Raw genomic sequence first — 19,757 nt, 5'->3', positions numbered from 1 at the left:
ACCCTAACCCTAACCCTAACCCTAACCTAACCCTAACCCTAACCCTAACCCTAACCCTAACCCTAACCCTAACCCTCCTTTTCCTTTCCCGTTCACTTCTCTCTTTCTCTTTTTTCTACTCCATATACTTGCCTCTCGCTGGGGTAACCACTGGATTATACTCCTCGCACCATCATTGGTAACCCTAACCCTGACCATGATCGACCCCTCTTCCTAACCCTGACCGACACCCTTTCCTTTTATTTTCCATTTCCCCGTCTTTTTCTTCTGCATCGATGCTGGTCCACACTCTTCGCGGTCTTTCTGACAACCCCGAATCTGGCCCCGTGCACCATCATTGGCAACCCTAACCCTGACCTTTTCCTTTTCTCTCCTTTTCTTTTCCTTTTCTTTTCCTTTTCTTTTCCTTTCCTTGTCTTTTTCCTGTTCTTTTCCATTCCTTTTCTGTTCTCTGTCTTTCCTTTTCCTTCCCTATTCTTTTTCTTTGCCTTTTCTGTCCCGTTCCTTTCTCTCTTATATTCCTTTTCCTTTGTTTACTTTTCCTCTCTTTCTCTGTCTTTTTCTGTTCTTTGTACTTTCGTCCTTCTCTTCTGGTTACTGTGTATAATAACCTTTTTGCCGGTAAAATCATGATATTGTACCTCTTATACCATCATTAATAACCTGAACCCTGACTCTCTCCATTCTATCTCTGGTACGATCATTGGTAATCCTAACCCTGACTGCACTGTATTACTACTTGGTCTGTTTTTCCATCCTTTCTGCCTTTCCTATCCTTCCTATCTTTTCGGCTTTTTTGCTTTATCTACTTTCTCTGTTGTTTCACTTCTGTCCTTTTTCTTTATTATATATAACTGCCTCTCGCTGGGATCACTGCCGGATTGTGCTCCTGGCACCATCATTGGTAACCTTAACCCTGACCTTTTCCTTTCCTTTTCCTGCCTGTCCGACCTTTCCTGCTCTTTCAACCTTTCTAATTTTTTCTGTCTTTCTGGTCTTTTCTACTTTTTATATTTTTCTTCCTGTTTGTGCTATTCCTATTCTTTCATTTCCGTCTTTCTTTTTTTTCTATTATATATAATTGTTTCTCATGGGGATGACAACCGCATTGTGCCCCTTGCACCATCATTGGTAACCCTAACCCTGGCCACCATGGGCCCCTCTCCCTAACCCCAACCGATACGTCATCCTCTCTCTTTCCTTTTCATCTTCTCCTCTGCTTCTCCGAACTCGTCATGACACTCTGCCGTCTCCCCGATGATGCCTCAATTGGGCCCTGTGCACCATCATGGGTAACCCGAACCCTGGCCTTGGACAACGATGTCCCTCTTTGCAACACTCTCCTTTCCTTTCTTTCTGGTCTTGCCATTTCTTTTTCTCGCTTTCTTTTGGTATTCTGTTATATATATATTATCTATGTCGATCTGTGTATATATATATCACTCTCTTGATTCAATATTCAAAATATATATTCCTCGGACTGGTTTATATTGACATCTGTAAATATATATAATCACTGAATAATGCTTTTATTGATCTGGTAAAACCCCTGCTTCATGCGTGTATATTCTATGCCTTCCTATTGAACTTTCTGTCTCATCCATGTATATACCTGATCTGGGTTCTGATAATCTACCTGATCCTGATGCATCTATGCAAATATTTGGAACTGCCTTGACCGTCATGCGGGCCTATGCCTACAAACCTCTGCTTGACCGTCATGCGGGCCTATACCTACAAACCTCTGCTTGACCGTCATGCGGGCCAATGCCTACAAACCTCTGCTTGACCGTCATGCGGGCCTATACCTACAAACCTCTGCTTGACCGTCATGCGGGCCAATGCCTACAAACCTCTGCTTGACCGTCATGCGGGCCTATGCCTACAAACCTCTGCTTGACCGTCATGCGGGCCTATACCTACAAACCTCTGCTTGACCGTCATGCGGGCCAATGCCTACAAACCTCTGCTTGACCGTCATGCGGGCCTATGCCTACAAACCTCTGCTTGACCGTCATGCGGGCCAATGCCTACAAACCTCTGCTTGACCATCATACGGGCATTTTGTGCTTATGGAACCTCCTCTATTTCTATATTATTGTGGTGTATGTATCTACATATGGCTTATGATTGAATTGGAATCCTCACTGCTCTCGACATCTACCTGCATCGTATCGTCGACCCATGAACACATCCACGTCATCTCTTCTACCAACCCACTACGCTCCTCTCCACGTTTTCCAAACTTCCGCTGAAAATGACGAATCAACGCGGCCTGGTTCTCATGGGGGACCCCTCCCCCGGGCATCTGCGCCAACCGCCGCTCCCATGCTGGCTGGATCACCTCCCGCATCGGTCCATGCAACAACTGCGCCATGGTGTGCGCCGCCGTCTCCAAATATCGACATGCTTCTTTGGTACGCTGATATCCACCATGATCGACACGAACCCATCGTGGACATATCCACTGCGGCGAATGGCACTGAAAACATACCGCATAATCCTCATACCCGTTCCTCCCATCTTCGCGTTGATTCCCGGTCACCTTGCGGATGGTCTCCTCGATCCACGCCGCCGCCTGTTGGCCTTCGGCCCGGGGACATTGATACGTGAAATGCTCGCTGGGTGCCTCGTGCATCGCGCAAATCCGGCATCGTCCCACCCACCGGTCAAAATGCTCCCGGATGGAATCCACCGTTCGCGCCTCACGCTCGATGTGTGATCGTAATTGCTCCCATGGCTCGTTGTATCCTCTCCGCCGGGCATGCGGCATTGTCACCATGGTGAATGCCTCGCTTAACTTTCGTTTCGGGGACCGCGCCGGTGCCGGGACTGGTGATCTGGCCTGGACCTGAACCCGCCTGGCCGGTGATATGGCCGGGGTCTCACTCTGCGTGGTCGGTGATGTGGCCTGCGTCTCAACCGGTATGGCTGCCGCACAACATCCATCACACGCCGCTTCACCCTCCTCGCACTGCTGCCGCTGGTACCCATCCACCTCCCCATCCAAATATGGATCGAACACGCCTCGTCGACATGGCTGATCAATGTACCGCTGTACCTGCTCCAATGCCCGCAATGATCCCGCATCTCGATCGGTCACTGGGTCCCCCCATCCACCACCACTACCGTCCAAAACCATCACCGCCGTGCTGCCCTGCCCATCTCGCCCGGCACGCCCACTCTCCTGGGCATAATCCAACAACGATCGGGGACGCCCAACGTGGATCACACACCGGATGTCGGGGATATCGATGCCCATGCCTAATGCACTGGTGGCCACGATGACGCCGCTGGGCGTCTGTCGGAATGTGCTCAACATCCCGGCTCGATCAATCGTGTGGGAATGGTATGCACCGCATCCCAATGCCTCCGCGACCTGCTCCGTCTGGTGCCGGCTGTTGGCGTACACCACCACCTTGCCGGGCGAATATCGCGGGATCTCCTGTTCAATCCACGCCATGATGGCCGCTCCCACGTCACCACGTCGGCCATGCTCCTGCGGCCGCGCAATGCGGACCACCCGATATGCAATGTTGTGACGACTGGTACGCGCGCGGATCCAATGCACGGTGCTGGGGGGGAAATACATCCGCTGGCACAATCGCTCCTCGTCCTCTCGGGGCATCGTCGCCGTCAACAACAACATGGGGGCACGGTACCGGACCAACTGCCCCAACTGCGTCATCGACTTGCGGAAATCGTACTGGTCGTGCAATGCGATGTGGCATTCATCGATCACGATCCGGTCCAACTGGCCGGTGAACTGCTTGCGGTTTAAAAACGTGCTGAATGTTTCGTCACGTACGGCGGACTCGGGCGTGATTAACACAATCGATGCACCATCGGCGGGTTGCCGGTTGTTCCATGCGACACATTGAATGTCTAATTCCGCGCATCGACGCTGTAAATCATCTCGTAACGACACCAATGGGATGATAACGACCGTCGTGCCACCGCGGGCCATCCATGCCGGCAACATGAACAACAAACTCTTGCCACCACCGGTGGGCATCACGCCGATGACCGGGCTCTGTCCTTGGATCACGGCCTGCACAATCTGCTTCTGTGGCCCGCGAAATGCGGCGTCCGGTCCCATCATGTCGCGCAACGCCTGGTCGACATCCATGCGCTGCATCCGCTGCCACCGTTCCTCCCGGCTGCGCTGCGCCTCGTCCGTGAACCACGATGTGCTGGATGCTGGGGGCGCGCTAAATGGATCGGCATCCGGGTCGGACGGCGGCTGGCATGATGCAAACCCTAACCATGTATGCCAATCCTGACTGCTACCACGATATCGTTCTCGCATGGACGCCATGGCGCCAAACAACTCGCGGCTCTCCCGGGCGTATATGCCACCGGCCGTGTGTGGATCATGCCCGGCCTGACGATCGGCGGCATCGGCCAACAATTGCACCTCGTCCATGGCCTCGGGGTCGTCTCCATCATCCGCCGCAAATCGATATTTGTTGCGTAAATACCGCCGGCTGATGGCAATCGCAACCTCACGATATGATGCAATGTGCAATGATTGACCGCGCAATCCCATGGCACTCTCGCGCTGCAATATGTGTCGTAATCGTTCGGAATTCCATTTCGCTTGGTGTGGGTGGGCGGTCCAAATATGGCTGGACACCTGGTCCCGTTGATATATATTTCCACTGACCACCCGCTCGAACGGCTGCACCAACCACAAATACCACACTAATAACTCACCCACCTCGCGTGGTAAATATCGATGGATGATCTTAACGTCGCCGCTCAATTGGTAACCCTTGTGGTACTGCGCGACCAATACCACCATGCCATCCTCGATAAACATATTACGGATCCCACCCATGGGACTGTTCTCGTGCCGGATGCTCAACAACTCGGGGGCCCGCGCCGGTTGACCCCATGTGAACTGGATGGCCACCAACAACTTCTCTAAAAACGCAGTGATCCGGTTCTGATACGCCATCCATCGCGCCGGATGAAACCCTTGCCCGTCGGCCTGGATGAATCGACGCCGCACGGCTGGGTCCTGACGGATTCGATGCCACATCCAATGCTCCCCATCCACGGGCCATTGCGTTCGGGTGTCCTGTAAAAAACTCCATCGTGCCTGGTTATTGCTGGGGTCGTCATACAAACGGTCCCATGGAATGGCTGGCACGGCGTCGGACGGGCATCCTAATATGTCGTCGATCAATATCCGCCGCGCGTCCTGGACCACCGCGTGCACCATGCCACGAAACTCATTCATGGTGAACTGCCGGTCCTTATAACATAACTCGTCCCCATTCTGCCACTGTACATGGCCGGCGCTGGTCGTGTTGTAATGGATCTTCAACCCATATGTGCGCAAATCCAACATCCATTGCGTGGGGCCTTGCGATCCGCGCACCATGAACCGATCCATCATCTGGGTCACCCACTGCAAACATCCTTTGCGGCCTGGCGAACTGGGTGGCGGCGATCCACCATATGCGCTGTCCCAATCCGTGTGGTCCATGGAACTGGGCAACTCGGCCGCATCCTCCTCCTCGGGCTCGTCACTCAATTCGACGGCTTTCTTCACCACCATGAACCGCGCGACCTTGATCACTCGCGATAAAATGGGCGGGTAATCCTCGGGCGTACGGAAACCGCCCTCACGAACCCCCAATACGGCTGCGGCACACACTAATGCGCTGTCGTACTCCCGTCGGGTGATGCGCTGGTTCAACAATTCGATGCAAAAATCCAAACACGCCCGCTCCACGGGGCTCAATGGCGGCACGGTGATGTTGCTGGCTTCCTCCTCATTCTCCGGGGGGCGCTCAATATCAAATATGGCATCCACATCAACCGTTCTCCCCATGGCCGTCTCCTCCATCGTCTTCTCTATCCCGTCACTCCTATCATTGAAAAAATCGGGTTCGTTGCTGTCCACGGACAACGAATCAATCGACATGGTGTCTCTCTCCTCCTCCTCCTCCTCCTCCTCCTCCCCCTCCTCTTCCTCCTCTTCCTCCACCCACGGTGCCCGCGTGGCCCCGGATCGCGTGATCACCTTACCCTTGCTCACCTGGCGGGTGGGTGGAATCCGCACCGCGTCGACCAACCGCTCCCATGCCATGCGCTGTCGTCGCGTGAATCGATACGGGGGACTGGTCCACTCGTGCGGCTGCTGCGTACGCCAAAAAAACATCAACATCTCCTGCCACGGCCGCACCTGCTTCACGATTGACTCCTCATCCTGGTACGCCTCTAACGGGGTGTACCGCGTCTGATGCTGCTCGGTCCGGATGGCTTCCAACCGCACAAACACCCCAATCTGGTGAATCACGGACAACTGGCTGATCGTGGCCAACCGCGCCATGGCCGTCCAAATGGCGTGGGCTTCCGGCTCGATGGACGGCTGGCCGTCGATATCCGCGGGGGGTGGGCTCACACTCTGTATCAAATCGGGGATGTCGAACTCCCCCAAATACTTCACCCACTCGGTTCGCCGTAACCACGGGTTGGCCTCGTCGACCTGGCCGGCCTGGATCTTCCGATCCGCGGCCTCCTGCACGCTGCGCCAATGCGCCTGCATGTTCTGGATTAACGTCTCGCACGCATCACCGTCGGGGGCCACGGCTTCATCCGTCTCGGGAATAATCGCAAAATACTGCGAGTTGGCCTTGACGGGAAACAACCGCTGGCATTGAACGGGACGGCATGCCTGGTCCTGCTCGTGCTGAATCTGTTTCTGCTCCATGTGGGTGGGCTGTCCGATCTTTCGGGTCCGGGACCACTGATGATGCTTGATCCAATGCTGCCGCATGGTGGGCATGGTAGTGCATATGTATTGGCACGAATGGGAACTCAATTGACATCGATATCCATCAACGGGCGCGACCAACTGTTGGATCGCTGTGGTCCGGGTGGCCGGGATATTCAACTCGATCGGGTCATGCGCGATGTTGGGCCATGTACGAACATCATCGGCCAATGTGACGCGCATGGTGGTGGACACATAACGGTGCGCGCGACGCAAATGCGTTTCAATCTGGCTGGGCCACACGGCATGGCGACACTCCCGGCATACCACAATGGGAAACTCCTCTAGTTGCTCGAAAAACGTGTTATACATGATGATAATAATGAATTGCCCTGGTAAATGTGATAAATACTAATGCTATCTATAATGGTAATGGTAATCTGTAGTATGGACAATATATGATTATATATAACCATGCCCTAATACGTCGGAACCCCTGACGATCCGTCATGGCGCGCACGCGATATATCCTGGCCACTAGCGCCCGTCGCACCCCAACCAAAACAACCTGAAAAACCCGTCCTTTTCAATTAACCACGACAGCGGCACGATAACTTGAATATCGCTCATTCTCCGGTGACGAGCGATTTAATGGTATGAAAATAACTGGTCCAATTTTGAGGGCGATCAGGCGACAAAACCTGATTGTAGTCTACAAAAGTTCGTGATTGTAGTCTATGACACTAACCCTAGATTTAACTAGCAAAAATAACCCTAAAATAGAGTTTGTGATTGTAGTACAGTTCACTACACTCAGGTATTTTGGTTAGAGTTTGTGATTGTAGTACAGTTCACTACACTCAGGTATTTTGGTTAGGGTCGTCTCCATCATCCACCACAAATCGATATTTGTTGCGTAAATACCGCCAGCTGATAACAATCACAACCTCATAATATAATACAATATGCAATAATTAACCACACAATCCCATAGCACTCTCGCGCTGCAATATATATCGTAATCGTTTGGAATTCCATTTCACTTGGTGTAGGTGGGCAGTCCAAATATAGCTGGACACCTAGTCCCATTGATATATATTTCCACTAACCACCTGCTCGAACGGCTGCACCAACCATAAATACCACACTAATAACTCACCCACCTCGCGTGGTAAATATCGATGGATAATCTTAACGTCGCCGCTCAATTAATAACCCTTGTGGTACTGCACGACCAATACCACCATGCCATCCTTGATAAATATATTACGGATCCCACCCATGGGACTGTTCTTATGCCGGATGCTCAACAACTCAGAAGCCTGCGCCGGTTGACCCTATATAAACTAGATAGCCACTAACAACTTCTCTAAAAACACAGTAATCCGGTTCTGATACGCCATCCATCATGCCAGATAAAACCCTTGCCTATCAGCCTAGATGAATCGACGCTGTACAGCTAGGTCCTAACAGATTCGATACCATATCCAATGCTCCCTATCCACAGGCCATTGCGTTTAGATGTCCTGTAAAAAACTCTATCATATCTAGTTATTACTGGGGTCGTCATACAAACAGTCCTATAGAATAGCTAGTACAGCATCAGACGGGCATCCTAATATATTATTGATCAATATCTGCCACATATCCTAGACCACCATATACACCATGCCACGAAACTTATTCATAGTAAACTGCCAGTCCTTATAATATAACTCATCCCCATTCTACTACTATACATAGCCGGTGCTGGTCATATTGTAATAAATCTTTAATCCATATATACGCAAATCCAACATCCATTATATGGGGCCTTGCGATCCACGCACCATAAACTGATCCATCATCTGGGTCACCCACTACAAACATCCTTTGCGGCCTGGCGAACTAGGTGGCGGTGATCTACTATATACGCTGTCCCAATCTATGTAGTCCATAGAACTGGGCAACTCAGCTATATCCTCCTCCTTAGGCTCGTCACTCAATTCGACGGCTTTCTTCACTACCATGAACCGCGCGACCTTGATCACTCGCGATAAAATAGATGGGTAATCCTCAGGTATATGGAAACCACCCTCACGAACTCCTAATACAGCTACGGCACACACTAATACACTATTGTACTCCTGTCGAGTAATGCGCTGGTTCAACAATTCGATGCAAAAATCCAAACACGCCCGCTCTATGGGGCTCAATGGTGGCATGGTGATGTTGCTGGCTTCCTCCTCATTCTCCGGGGGGCGCTCAATATCAAATATGGCATCCATATTAACTGTTCTCCCTATAGCTATCTCCTCCATCGTCTTCTCTATCCCGTCACTCCTATCATTGAAAAAATCGGGTTCGTTGCTGTCCACAGACAACGAATCAATCGACATGGTGTCTCTCTCCTCCTCCTCCTCCTCCTCCTCCTCCTCCTCCTCCTCCTCCTCCTCCTCCTCCTCCTCCTCCTCCTCCTCTTCCTCCTCTTCCTCCACCCACGGTACCCGCGTGGCCCCGGATCGCGTGATCACCTTACCCTTGCTCACCTGGCGGGTGGGTGGAATCCACACCACGTCGACCAACCGCTCCCATGCCATGCGCTGTCGTCGCGTGAATCGATACGAGGGACTAGTCCACTCGTGCGGCTGCTGTGTACGCCAAAAAAACATCAACATCTCCTGCCACAGCCACACCTGCTTCACAATTAACTCCTCATCCTGGTACACCTCTAACAGAGTGTACCGCGTCTGATGCTGCTCAATCCAGATAACTTCCAACCACACAAACACCCCAATCTGGTGAATCACGGACAACTGGCTGATCATGGCCAACCACACCATAGCCGTCCAAATAGCGTGGGCTTCCAGCTCAATAGATGGCTGGCCATCAATATCCGCAGGAGGTAAGCTCACACTCTATATCAAATCAGAGATGTTGAACTCCCCCAAATACTTCACCCACTCGGTTCACCATAACCACGGGTTGGCCTCATCAACCTGGCCAGCCTAAATCTTCCGATCCGCAGCCTCCTACACGCTGCGCCAATGCGCCTGCATATTCTAGATTAACATCTCACACACATCACCGTCGGGGGCCACAGCTTCATCCATCTCAGGAATAATCGCAAAATACTGCGAGTTAGCCTTGACGGGAAACAACCGCTGGCATTGAACAGAACAGCATACCTGGTCCTGCTCGTGCTGAATCTGTTTCTGCTCCATGTAGGTGGGCTATCCAATCTTTCAGGTCCGGGACCACTGATGATGCTTAATCCAATGCTGCCACATAATAGGCATAGTAGTGCATATATATTGGCACGAATAGGAACTCAATTAACATCGATATCCATCAACAGGCACGACCAACTGTTAGATCACTGTGGTCCAGGTGACCAGGATATTCAACTCAATCAGATCATGCGCGATGTTAGGCCATGTACAAACATCATCGGTCAATGTGATGCGCATGGTGGTGGACATATAACGGTGCACGCGACGCAAATGCGTTTCAATCTGGCTGGGCCACATGGCATAGCGACACTCCCGGCATACCATAATAAGAAACTCCTCTAGTTGCTCGAAAAACGTGTTATACATGATGATAATAATGAATTGCTTTGGTAAATGTGATAAATACTAATGCTATCTATAATGGTAATGGTAATCTGTAGTATAGACAATATATAATTATATATAACTATGTCCTAATACGTTGGAACCCCTGACGATCTGTCATGGCGCGCACGTGATATATCCTGGCCACTAGCGCCTGTCGTACCCCAACCAAAACAACCTGAAAAACCTGTCCTTTTTAATTAACCACAACAACGGTATGATAACTTGAATATCGCTCATTCTCCGGTGACGAGCGATTTAATGGTATGAAAATAACTGGTTTAATTTTGAGGGCGATCAGGCGACAAAACCTGATTGTAGTCTATAAAAGTTTGTGATTGTAGTCTATGACACTAACCCTAGATTTAACTAGCAAAAATAACCCTAAAATAGAGTTTGTGATTGTAGTACAGTTCACTACACTCAGGTATTTTGGTTAGGTGTTAACTGCAATATCTACAACAACCGGGCCTCATCGACCGCCGGCAACATCGCCATCAACATGACCATAGGGGTGCCTATGGTTATTAACCGGAACAACTCCTACATCTTAGATCAAAAATCCGCCCGGCTGTCTAATATCATATAGCACTCATTGATCACAATCCAGTCCAATCAATTCCGGTCCTGTAATTAACCTAAATATGATCAAAACCCTTTGCTGACGGCTAACTCGGGCGTCACCAACATAATACATGCGGTCTTAGGTGGTCAATAGGAATTCCACAGCACACATAATATCCTGGCCTGCTCGTACTCCCGCTGCATATCCTGCCACAATAATACTGTAGATACCACCACAATCAACATGCCGGCCTACTCCCACACTATCAGCACTATAAATATCATGCTCTTACCCCTGCTGATGTCCATCACCACCAACATCCACAGCACGCTGCCTATAATGGCCTCAATGGCAGCTGCCTGCACGCCCTAAAACTATGCCATAGATCTTTTAATACAGGTTAATAATGACTGGATGGCCACCTGCTATATCGCCTATCAATAGGCCACCTACTATACCTGGTTCTGCTTAGTGACCTGCTGTCCACGCTTCTTCCCAGCTCCCCACGTCGATAAAAATCCTAAAAACTAGTACCATCACTCACTGGCCTACCAGAACTGCTTCTGCATTACTACTAATATCCTAGCTGCTTAGTGCATCTCCCGGGCATATATCCCCTCAGCAATATGACTGCCATACCCGGCCTACACATCAATTACCGTGTCCTCCGCCGTCCATCAACATCTATCTTCATTCTCAGTGGCCTTCTCCTCGTCATCGTCGACCTCAAACCCAGCTATGGACCCTAAATATCGCTGCGTGATCACAATCATAATCTATCAGCACATGCTAATATTCAATTACTCTTCTATACCCATCTTGCTCTCCCGCTGCATGGCCCATTTCATATGGTCCAACATCCATATCCGGCCATCCACCTCCTGCAATGGCCATATGAACCCACTCCGCTCAGGATGCCCGTACACCATAGTCTCAATATGCCACTGGAATGGCATAACCAACCACTGGAAATATATAAACAACTCGCCCACCAGCCGCGGCATATATCAATGAATGATCTTCGGCCGCCCACTGATACTGTACCCCTTATGATATAACACCATAAACAATATCAACCCTTTCTTAATAAATTAATTACAGATACCACCAAACTCAGTATTCTAATATCGGATACTCAACACCTCAGGTCCCCACCCAGGGCCACCACCCGTCCAATGCTTCAATACCAACATCTGTTCCTTACTCCATCCAACAGCCTGCATCCACCGCTGTACCCACCTCTCTCGCCATTGCCCATCCAGCTGAATCCATTCCTGGCGCAACCAAAGGGTATTCCAAATCCAGTAATACAACCACCACTGGTCATCCAACACCCACTGATTACAGAGATCCCGGGCGTAATACTATTAAGGCTGGTCCTCGGCCGCATTGTCCTCCATAGTATCCCATACAATAGAAGGTAACTGCTCAGCCTCCTTCAATATCAACAACAACACCTTTTACATCAAATGCTCCCATGCCTGATTGACTAACCCGTGCACCGTTTCTCAAAACTGATCCATAGTGAATCGGTAATGCTGATACGTGATCTGATCATCCTGCCACGCCATTAATCTGTTGGCGGTGATGTTATACCAGATCTTCAATCTGTACATCCGGGCATCCAATATTCATTTTATCAACATGGCCTCCATGGTAGTCATAAACTGCATTACTATGGCCTGCAATAGGTTCAAATAATCCTTAGTCTCAGCTGTCTCTTCTCATATCTGCTGGGCCACCAATATCTGCGCAATCTTGATCATCCCGGATAATTGGGGGGTAGATGTTAACATACTCTCCTATCTACCCTACTCTTTAATACCTATAACAGCCAATCTATTAATAATACCACTGTGGTATTTATGTTCGGCTTAGCCACCTAATTGATGATTTAATATGCTGATATATTACCGCAATATGATCTAATCCGCGGGACTTAATGGTTGATCAGCTGGGTCCTGCGTCTCCTTGATTGGGTCCTCGCTGGCTGTGGACTCATCATCTTTCTCTATAATAGCCTTGATTATCTGCTCTATGGCCGTCTGCTGATCCATTGTTAACTAAAATTAGGTGGTCTACTACTGCACGCTCTGTATAATATATTGAATCATACACTGCTACACATCTTAATACTTCACTATGGTGCTAGGGTCTATTCGCATCTGGAACAGGACGCTGGATATCTAGTCTATCTGTTTCCGGTACATCTCATATTGACTGAATATATTCAACCACGTTAATATGGTCTGCTGGGCCACCATGACGATCTAGATAAATTGCTTTCCAATCTTAGCTAATACTGGTTCCTTCTCAGGATCCGGCTGGTCTAATAATACTTATAATGTCCCCCGGTGCTTGTCTAATAAATACACGGCCTATCCTATACATTCTATCTATAGGTTCACCTTGCGTAGCTTATGGACCTGGATACACACCTTCTCAGCTTCTTTGATCTGCTGCTTGTACTGTATAATTATCTACTTCATAGCCTGCTCAGCCGCATTCTATAAAGGCTGCTCGCTGGACCGCATGGGGACCAGGTTGTCGGCAGCATTAATATTAATAGTAAACTGCTAGGACCTGGGTCCATAGCACATAAATTACTGACTATGGACAACCTGCTATGGATGATTGGGTTTAGAGACATGGATCGCATGCTTGCGGGGTCAATTATGTACTTGGGAATTCTCCTATGCATATTAGATACAACAATACTACTGGATCCGGGTGACCGTCTTGACCACCAAATGGCACCCAGAATAACAACATTAGTATATGGAATATTAAGAATTATCTAATAACACAATGCGTGCAATAGGCTTGCGGAGAATAATAATATAGGTAGCCTGTTATATACATTCAAGATACTAATTATAATACTCACAGAATAATGATATATATCAGCCATGGCGCTCAGCCTGATGTGCAGGTCAACGTAAATGTTCATCCAATTGACCATCTAATACCACTTAATAACATAAACAACAAATCATAACTCAGTATTTGGGCTCGTACTGCAATATTTATACAATATTCGGCATCACCATGTTTCTACAAATGCATTGAATGATGGATAATAGTCCCCCTGACCAGGACATAAAAACAACTCTAAAATCACACTAAAATAACCTTAAACTTTTATCACTTTTCTACTTTGGGTAATAATTGTGGTCCTAATCAGATATAACACTTCCGTACCCTAACCACCTCAAAATATAACCCTAACAATTTTCAATAACTTGTAACAACATAGCTAATCAATTAAATACGCTCAAACTGATACTATATATTGATAGCGGCATCACATATCCCTGGTCCAAATTTAAGCCTCTACCCTAATATAAATACGGGCGTAAGGAGTCGGTTGAATTAAAAAAACCAACCAACTCCCTTTTGCCTAGCACGACGCTAACGTTTGTTAACAAAATAAAATCAACAGACTAGTCGGTTGCTTTTCCATTGATGATAGAGGTGATTAATTTGTATTAGAATTCTAGTCAGAGATATACTGCTGCTTTAGAATTAAGCTAAAGCTGTTAACTACCTACCACCCTTAGATTAATAAATAGATAGAGATCGCCAATCAGTACTTATCATAGAAGCTGAAAATATTTATAAACTATATATAGGATAATTAATTAGACTGGTTATCAATGATAGATTATATAGTAATAATCCTACCTTAAGAGTTAATTAGACTATTGCTATTTATGGTTAAGAAAGGATACCAGCTACATATCTTATTCGATTAAAAGTCATTTAAATTACTAAAGAAACTAACCCTAAACAAAGAAGATACTAAGTTATAGTTAGGTCAAATATATAATACCTGGGAAGTGATGAGGACAAACCTCTAGAAAAGTTAAGAGTGATAGCAGTTAATGGCTAATAAAAAGCACTAACCACTTAATTTTAATATAGATAATTATATTATAATTACTATAAAGCACTGAGAAACAGGGTGGTTTAGTAGGAAGCTGGATATCTAAACAAATGGTCCATACCAAATCAAGAAACAAATTGGCAACTCTTTCAAACTAGAATTACTAGATAGGATCAATATACATTCTGTATTCTCACTAAAGAAACTAAGACAAGCGGTAACTACAGAATTATTATTAAAACAGTTAGAAAAGCCGACAGAGCCTATCAAGATAAATAAACAGGATAAGTAGGTAGTTAAAAAAGTATTAGACGCCCAGATACATTAGAAAAAGCTTTATTACCAGATAAAATAATTAGATTATAACATCAATATAGAATGGTATCTAGCTGGAAATTTCAAGAACACTCCTATTATATTAAAGGAGTACTATGATTATTACTTAAAGAAGCTAGGACTACTGAAACACCTCCAGGAATGGTTAAAGGCAGCAGAGGAGGACAGATTTGTGTTAAATAAGAGAGATAACAGCATACTTAAGGACAAACATAGCCTAGAAGAGAGGGTAATATAACAATCCTGACCCAGGCCTCAGGAATCAGCAGTGGCGGCCTAAGACACTACCAAAAAAAAAGAACCGAGAGTGATACTAAAATAGGAATAATCTCATATAGAACCATAAAAGAAATAGACTAATACACACAAAGGAATATTTCTCATATAACTAGCAGGGGAGGTTCTTTCTCTTCCTCTTTCCCTTCTCATATTTGGTTTTCTCGTTGCAGAGTACTCTTAGAGGATAGGAATCGACTCGTCGTCACATCTACTTTTATTTACCTAGCACAGCGCTAGTAATTATTAATAAAATTAAATACCTCTACTAGTATAGGCATTATCCATTAGTAATAATGGTATCAAATATCTCTGGTCCAAATTTGAACCGCTACCTCTACTGAATTGCGGGTGTGGGGAGTACAGGCAATAACAAAAATACCCCTACTCCTATTTGCCTAGTATGGTGCTAATAATTGCTAACAAAATTAAATATCCCTATTAGTACAGGTATTATCTATTGATGATAGCGGTATCAAATATCTCTGGTCTAAATTTGAATTATTACTCCTACTGAATTGCAGGCGTGGGGAGTATGGGCAATAATAAAAATGTCTCTATTCTTATTTGCCTAGTACGGCGCTAGTAATTATTAATAAAATTAAATGTCTCTACTAGTACAGGCATTATCTATTAATGATAATGGTATCAAATATCTCTGGTCTAAATTTAAACCGCTACCCCTATTGAATTGCGGGTATGGGGAGTATGGATAATAACAAAAATGCCTCTACTTCTATTTGCTTAGCATGGCGCTAGCAATTGCTAATAAAATTAAATGTCCTTACTAGTATGGGTATTATCTATTGGTGATAGATGTCAACACCATTATTATATATCTATGTCAATACCGGATCAATATATGTATTAGGCCTGTATTTAATAACACTAAATACCATAGGGATGATAATGTTGGGAAACTGGTAATCATATCTGTCTATTACACATCATCCGCCTTGCCTATTACTTTTGAACTGCTGGTATACCATCTGGGGGATGCCACATGGAAAACAACATGAATATAGGGTATATTTCCGCTTATCATATATTACTTGGGTTATCATTGCAATCTCCTGCTGTACTTCATCTATGTTAGCCTACTGGCAATGCTCAATCTGATACATGAATATCTAGGGATCCACTGTGGCCATAGAACATATGAGACATTGCTGCGTCTATGCTATCAACTGCCATTCCAATGTATTGATCTTAATCGCCGCCTATACACGTATAGACTACCTTTGCTAGGCTATTCATCACTTTAATTATTCCTAGACTACCTATACTGTTGGTGCTGGCTTTAACCTTAGTTTAGATATAGATAGCTGCTCTAGTGTCTGGCACTGATTATATACCGTCTTGCTAGCTATATATCTCTTATACTGGTTGTATGAATCTAAATATCTATTTAATACCACCCATCAGTATCCTAACTCCTAGAAATATTGTTATATTGCTTCTTTGCTCTTCTGCTATTCACACTCCCACTATCTCTATCCATGTCTCTAGGCTATCTATGGTGCAATAATCACTACTTTACTATCCTACCTATCCCATTCAGCATATCTATTTTCCTGGCTGTAATCCTATAACATGCTTAGCATATCAACATGGATCACACACCACATAGCTAGGATGTTAATGCTCACCCCCAATACATTCATTATTATGATTATGACCCCACCAGCTATCTCACTAAATGTCTACAATATCTACCACTTGGCCGCCTCAGCTATTTGTCTATAGTATACTAATACCTCCAATATTGCCACTAACATATTAATATCTCCTATCAACTCGCGGTAAATGATCACCTTCCCCCTCTAAAGATACCATTAGGCCTTCTGTTGTTAAATAAATGCTATCTATGCCGCTTTATCCAGCTCTATCAGCTCCATACAGTATACAATATTTGTCCACGTTGTGTATAAGCTGCAGTACTGTTGCACCACTATAGATGTTAACTATAATATCTATAATAACCAGGCCTTATCAACCACTGGTAATATTACTATTAATATAACTATAGAGATACCTATAGTTATTAATTAGAATAACTCCTACATCTTAAGTCAAAAATCTGCCCAGCTGTCTAATATTATGTAATACTTATCAATTATAATCTAGTCTAATCAGTTCTAGTCCTACAATCAACCTAAATATAATCAAAATCCTTTATTAATAGCTAATTTAGATATTATTAACATAATACATGCGGTCTCAGACAGTCAATAGGAATTCCACAGCACACATAATATCCCAGCCTACTCACACTCCCGCTACATATCCTGCTGCAATAACACTATAGATACTACCATAATCAATATACCAGCCTACTCCTACACTACCAGCACTATAAATATTATGCTCTTACCCCCACCAGTGCCCATCATCACCAACATCCACAGCGCGCCGCCTATAATAGCCTTAATAACAGCCACCTACACGCCCTAAAACTGTGCTATAAGTCCTTTAATATAGATTAATAATAACTAAATAGCCACCTGCTATATCACCTGCCAATAAGCCACTTACTGTGCCTAGTTCTACTTAATAACCTACCATCCACACTTCCTCTTGGCTCCCCGCGTCAATAGGAATCCTAAAAACTGGTATCATTATTTATTGGCCTGCCAGAACTGCTCCTGCATTGCTGTTAATATCCTAGCTACTTAGTGTATCTCCTAGACATATATCCCCTTGATAATATAACTGCTATACCCAGTCTACACATCAATCACCACGTTCTCTGCCATCTACCAACATCTATCTTTATTCTTAATGGCCTCCTCCTCGTCATTATCAACCTCAAACCCAGCTATAGGCTCTAAATATTGCCGCGTGATTATAATTATAATCTACTAATATACACTGATGTTTAACCACTCCTCTATATCTATCTTACTCTTCTGTTGCATAGTTTATTTCATATAATCTAACATCTATATCTAGCCATTCACCTTCTACAGTGGCCATATAAACCCACTCCACTTAGAATATCTATATACTATAGTCTTAATATACTACTAGAATAGCATAACCAATTATTAGAAATATATAAATAACTTACCTACTGGCTATAGCACATATTAATAAATGATCTTCAGCCACCTACTAATACTATACTCTTTGTAATATAACACTATAAACGATATCAACCCTTTCTCAATGAATTAATTGCAGATGCTGCCAAACTTGGTATTCTAATATTAGATACTTAACACCTCGGGTCTCTACCTAGGACCATTATCCATCCAATACTTCAATACCAATATCTGTTCCTTACCCCGTCTAACAGCCTGTATTTATCACTATACCTACCTCTCTTACCATTGCCTATCTAGCTAAATCTATTCCTAGCACAACTAAGGGGTATTCTAAATCCAGTAATATAATTACTATTAATCATCTAACGCCCACCGATTACAGAGATTCTAGATGTAATATTATCAGGACTGGTCCTTAGCTATATAGTCCTCCATAGTATCCCATATAATAAAAAATAACTGCTCAGCCTCCTCTAGTATTAATAATAACACCTTCTACATTAAATACTCCTACGCCCAGTTGACCAACCTGTGCACCATCTCCTAGAACTAATCTATAGTGAACTGGTAATATTGATATATAATCTCATTATTCTACTACACCACCAACCCTTCAGTAGTGGTATTGTACTAGATCTTTAATCTATATATCCAGATATCCAACATCTACTTTATCAGCATAGCCTCCATGGTGGTCATAAACTGTATCACTATAGCCTATAATAGATTAGAACAATCCTCAGTCTTAACTATTTTTTTCTATACCTACTGAGCTACTAATATCCACATAATCTTAATCATCCTAGACAATTAGAAAATAAATATCAATACACTCTCTTACCTACTCTGCTTTTTAATATTTATAATAGTTAATCTACTAACAATACCACTGTAGTATTCATACTCAGCTTTACTATCTAATTAATAATCTAATATATTAATATACCACTGCAATATAGCCTGATCTGCAGGACTTAATAGTTAATTAGCTGGGTTCTATATCTTCTTAATTAGGTCCTTACTAACTATAGACTTGTTATCTTCTTTTACAACAGCCTTAATCATCTACTTTATAGCCGTCTACTAGTCCATTATCAACTAAAACTAGATAATCTACTACTACATACTCCATATAATATATCAGATCATACACTGCCACACCTCTAGGTACTTCTCCATAGTACTAGATTCCATTTACACCTAGAATAGGGCGCTAGACATCTAGTCTACCTGTTTCCAGTATATCTCATACTTACTAAACATATTCAACCATGTTAATATGGTTTATTGGGCTACCATAACAATCTAGATAAATCATTCTTTA

The 19,757-nt window shown here is 45.1% G+C and overlaps 2 protein-coding genes across 2 annotated transcripts; both read right to left on the bottom strand.

Annotated features, from left to right (window-relative positions):
* Window positions 1–2,113: 2,113 nt before the first annotated feature.
* Window positions 2,114–7,099, bottom strand: TRUGW13939_10354 (uncharacterized protein; the record flags this gene model as incomplete). Its single annotated transcript, XM_035493466.1, has 1 exon — window positions 2,114–7,099. One exon carries the CDS (start codon window positions 7,097–7,099, stop codon window positions 2,114–2,116), a length of 4,986 nt encoding a protein of 1,661 aa, XP_035349359.1.
* Window positions 7,100–8,586: 1,487 nt separating this feature from the next.
* On the bottom strand, window positions 8,587–9,930 carry TRUGW13939_10353 (uncharacterized protein; the record flags this gene model as incomplete). The annotated part of the gene is made up of 3 exons (XM_035493465.1): window positions 8,587–9,624; window positions 9,790–9,840; window positions 9,895–9,930. The coding sequence occupies 3 exons, from the start codon at window positions 9,928–9,930 to the stop codon at window positions 8,587–8,589; spliced, it is 1,125 nt and encodes a 374-aa protein (XP_035349358.1).
* Between the last annotated feature and the right edge of the window lie 9,827 nt (window positions 9,931–19,757).

The sequence above is a fragment of the Talaromyces rugulosus genome, chromosome V, assembly GCF_013368755.1.
Source record: "Talaromyces rugulosus chromosome V, complete sequence".
Classification (NCBI taxonomy): Eukaryota; Fungi; Ascomycota; class Eurotiomycetes; order Eurotiales; family Trichocomaceae; genus Talaromyces; species Talaromyces rugulosus.
This window is presented reverse-complemented; position numbering and strand designations above follow the sequence as displayed.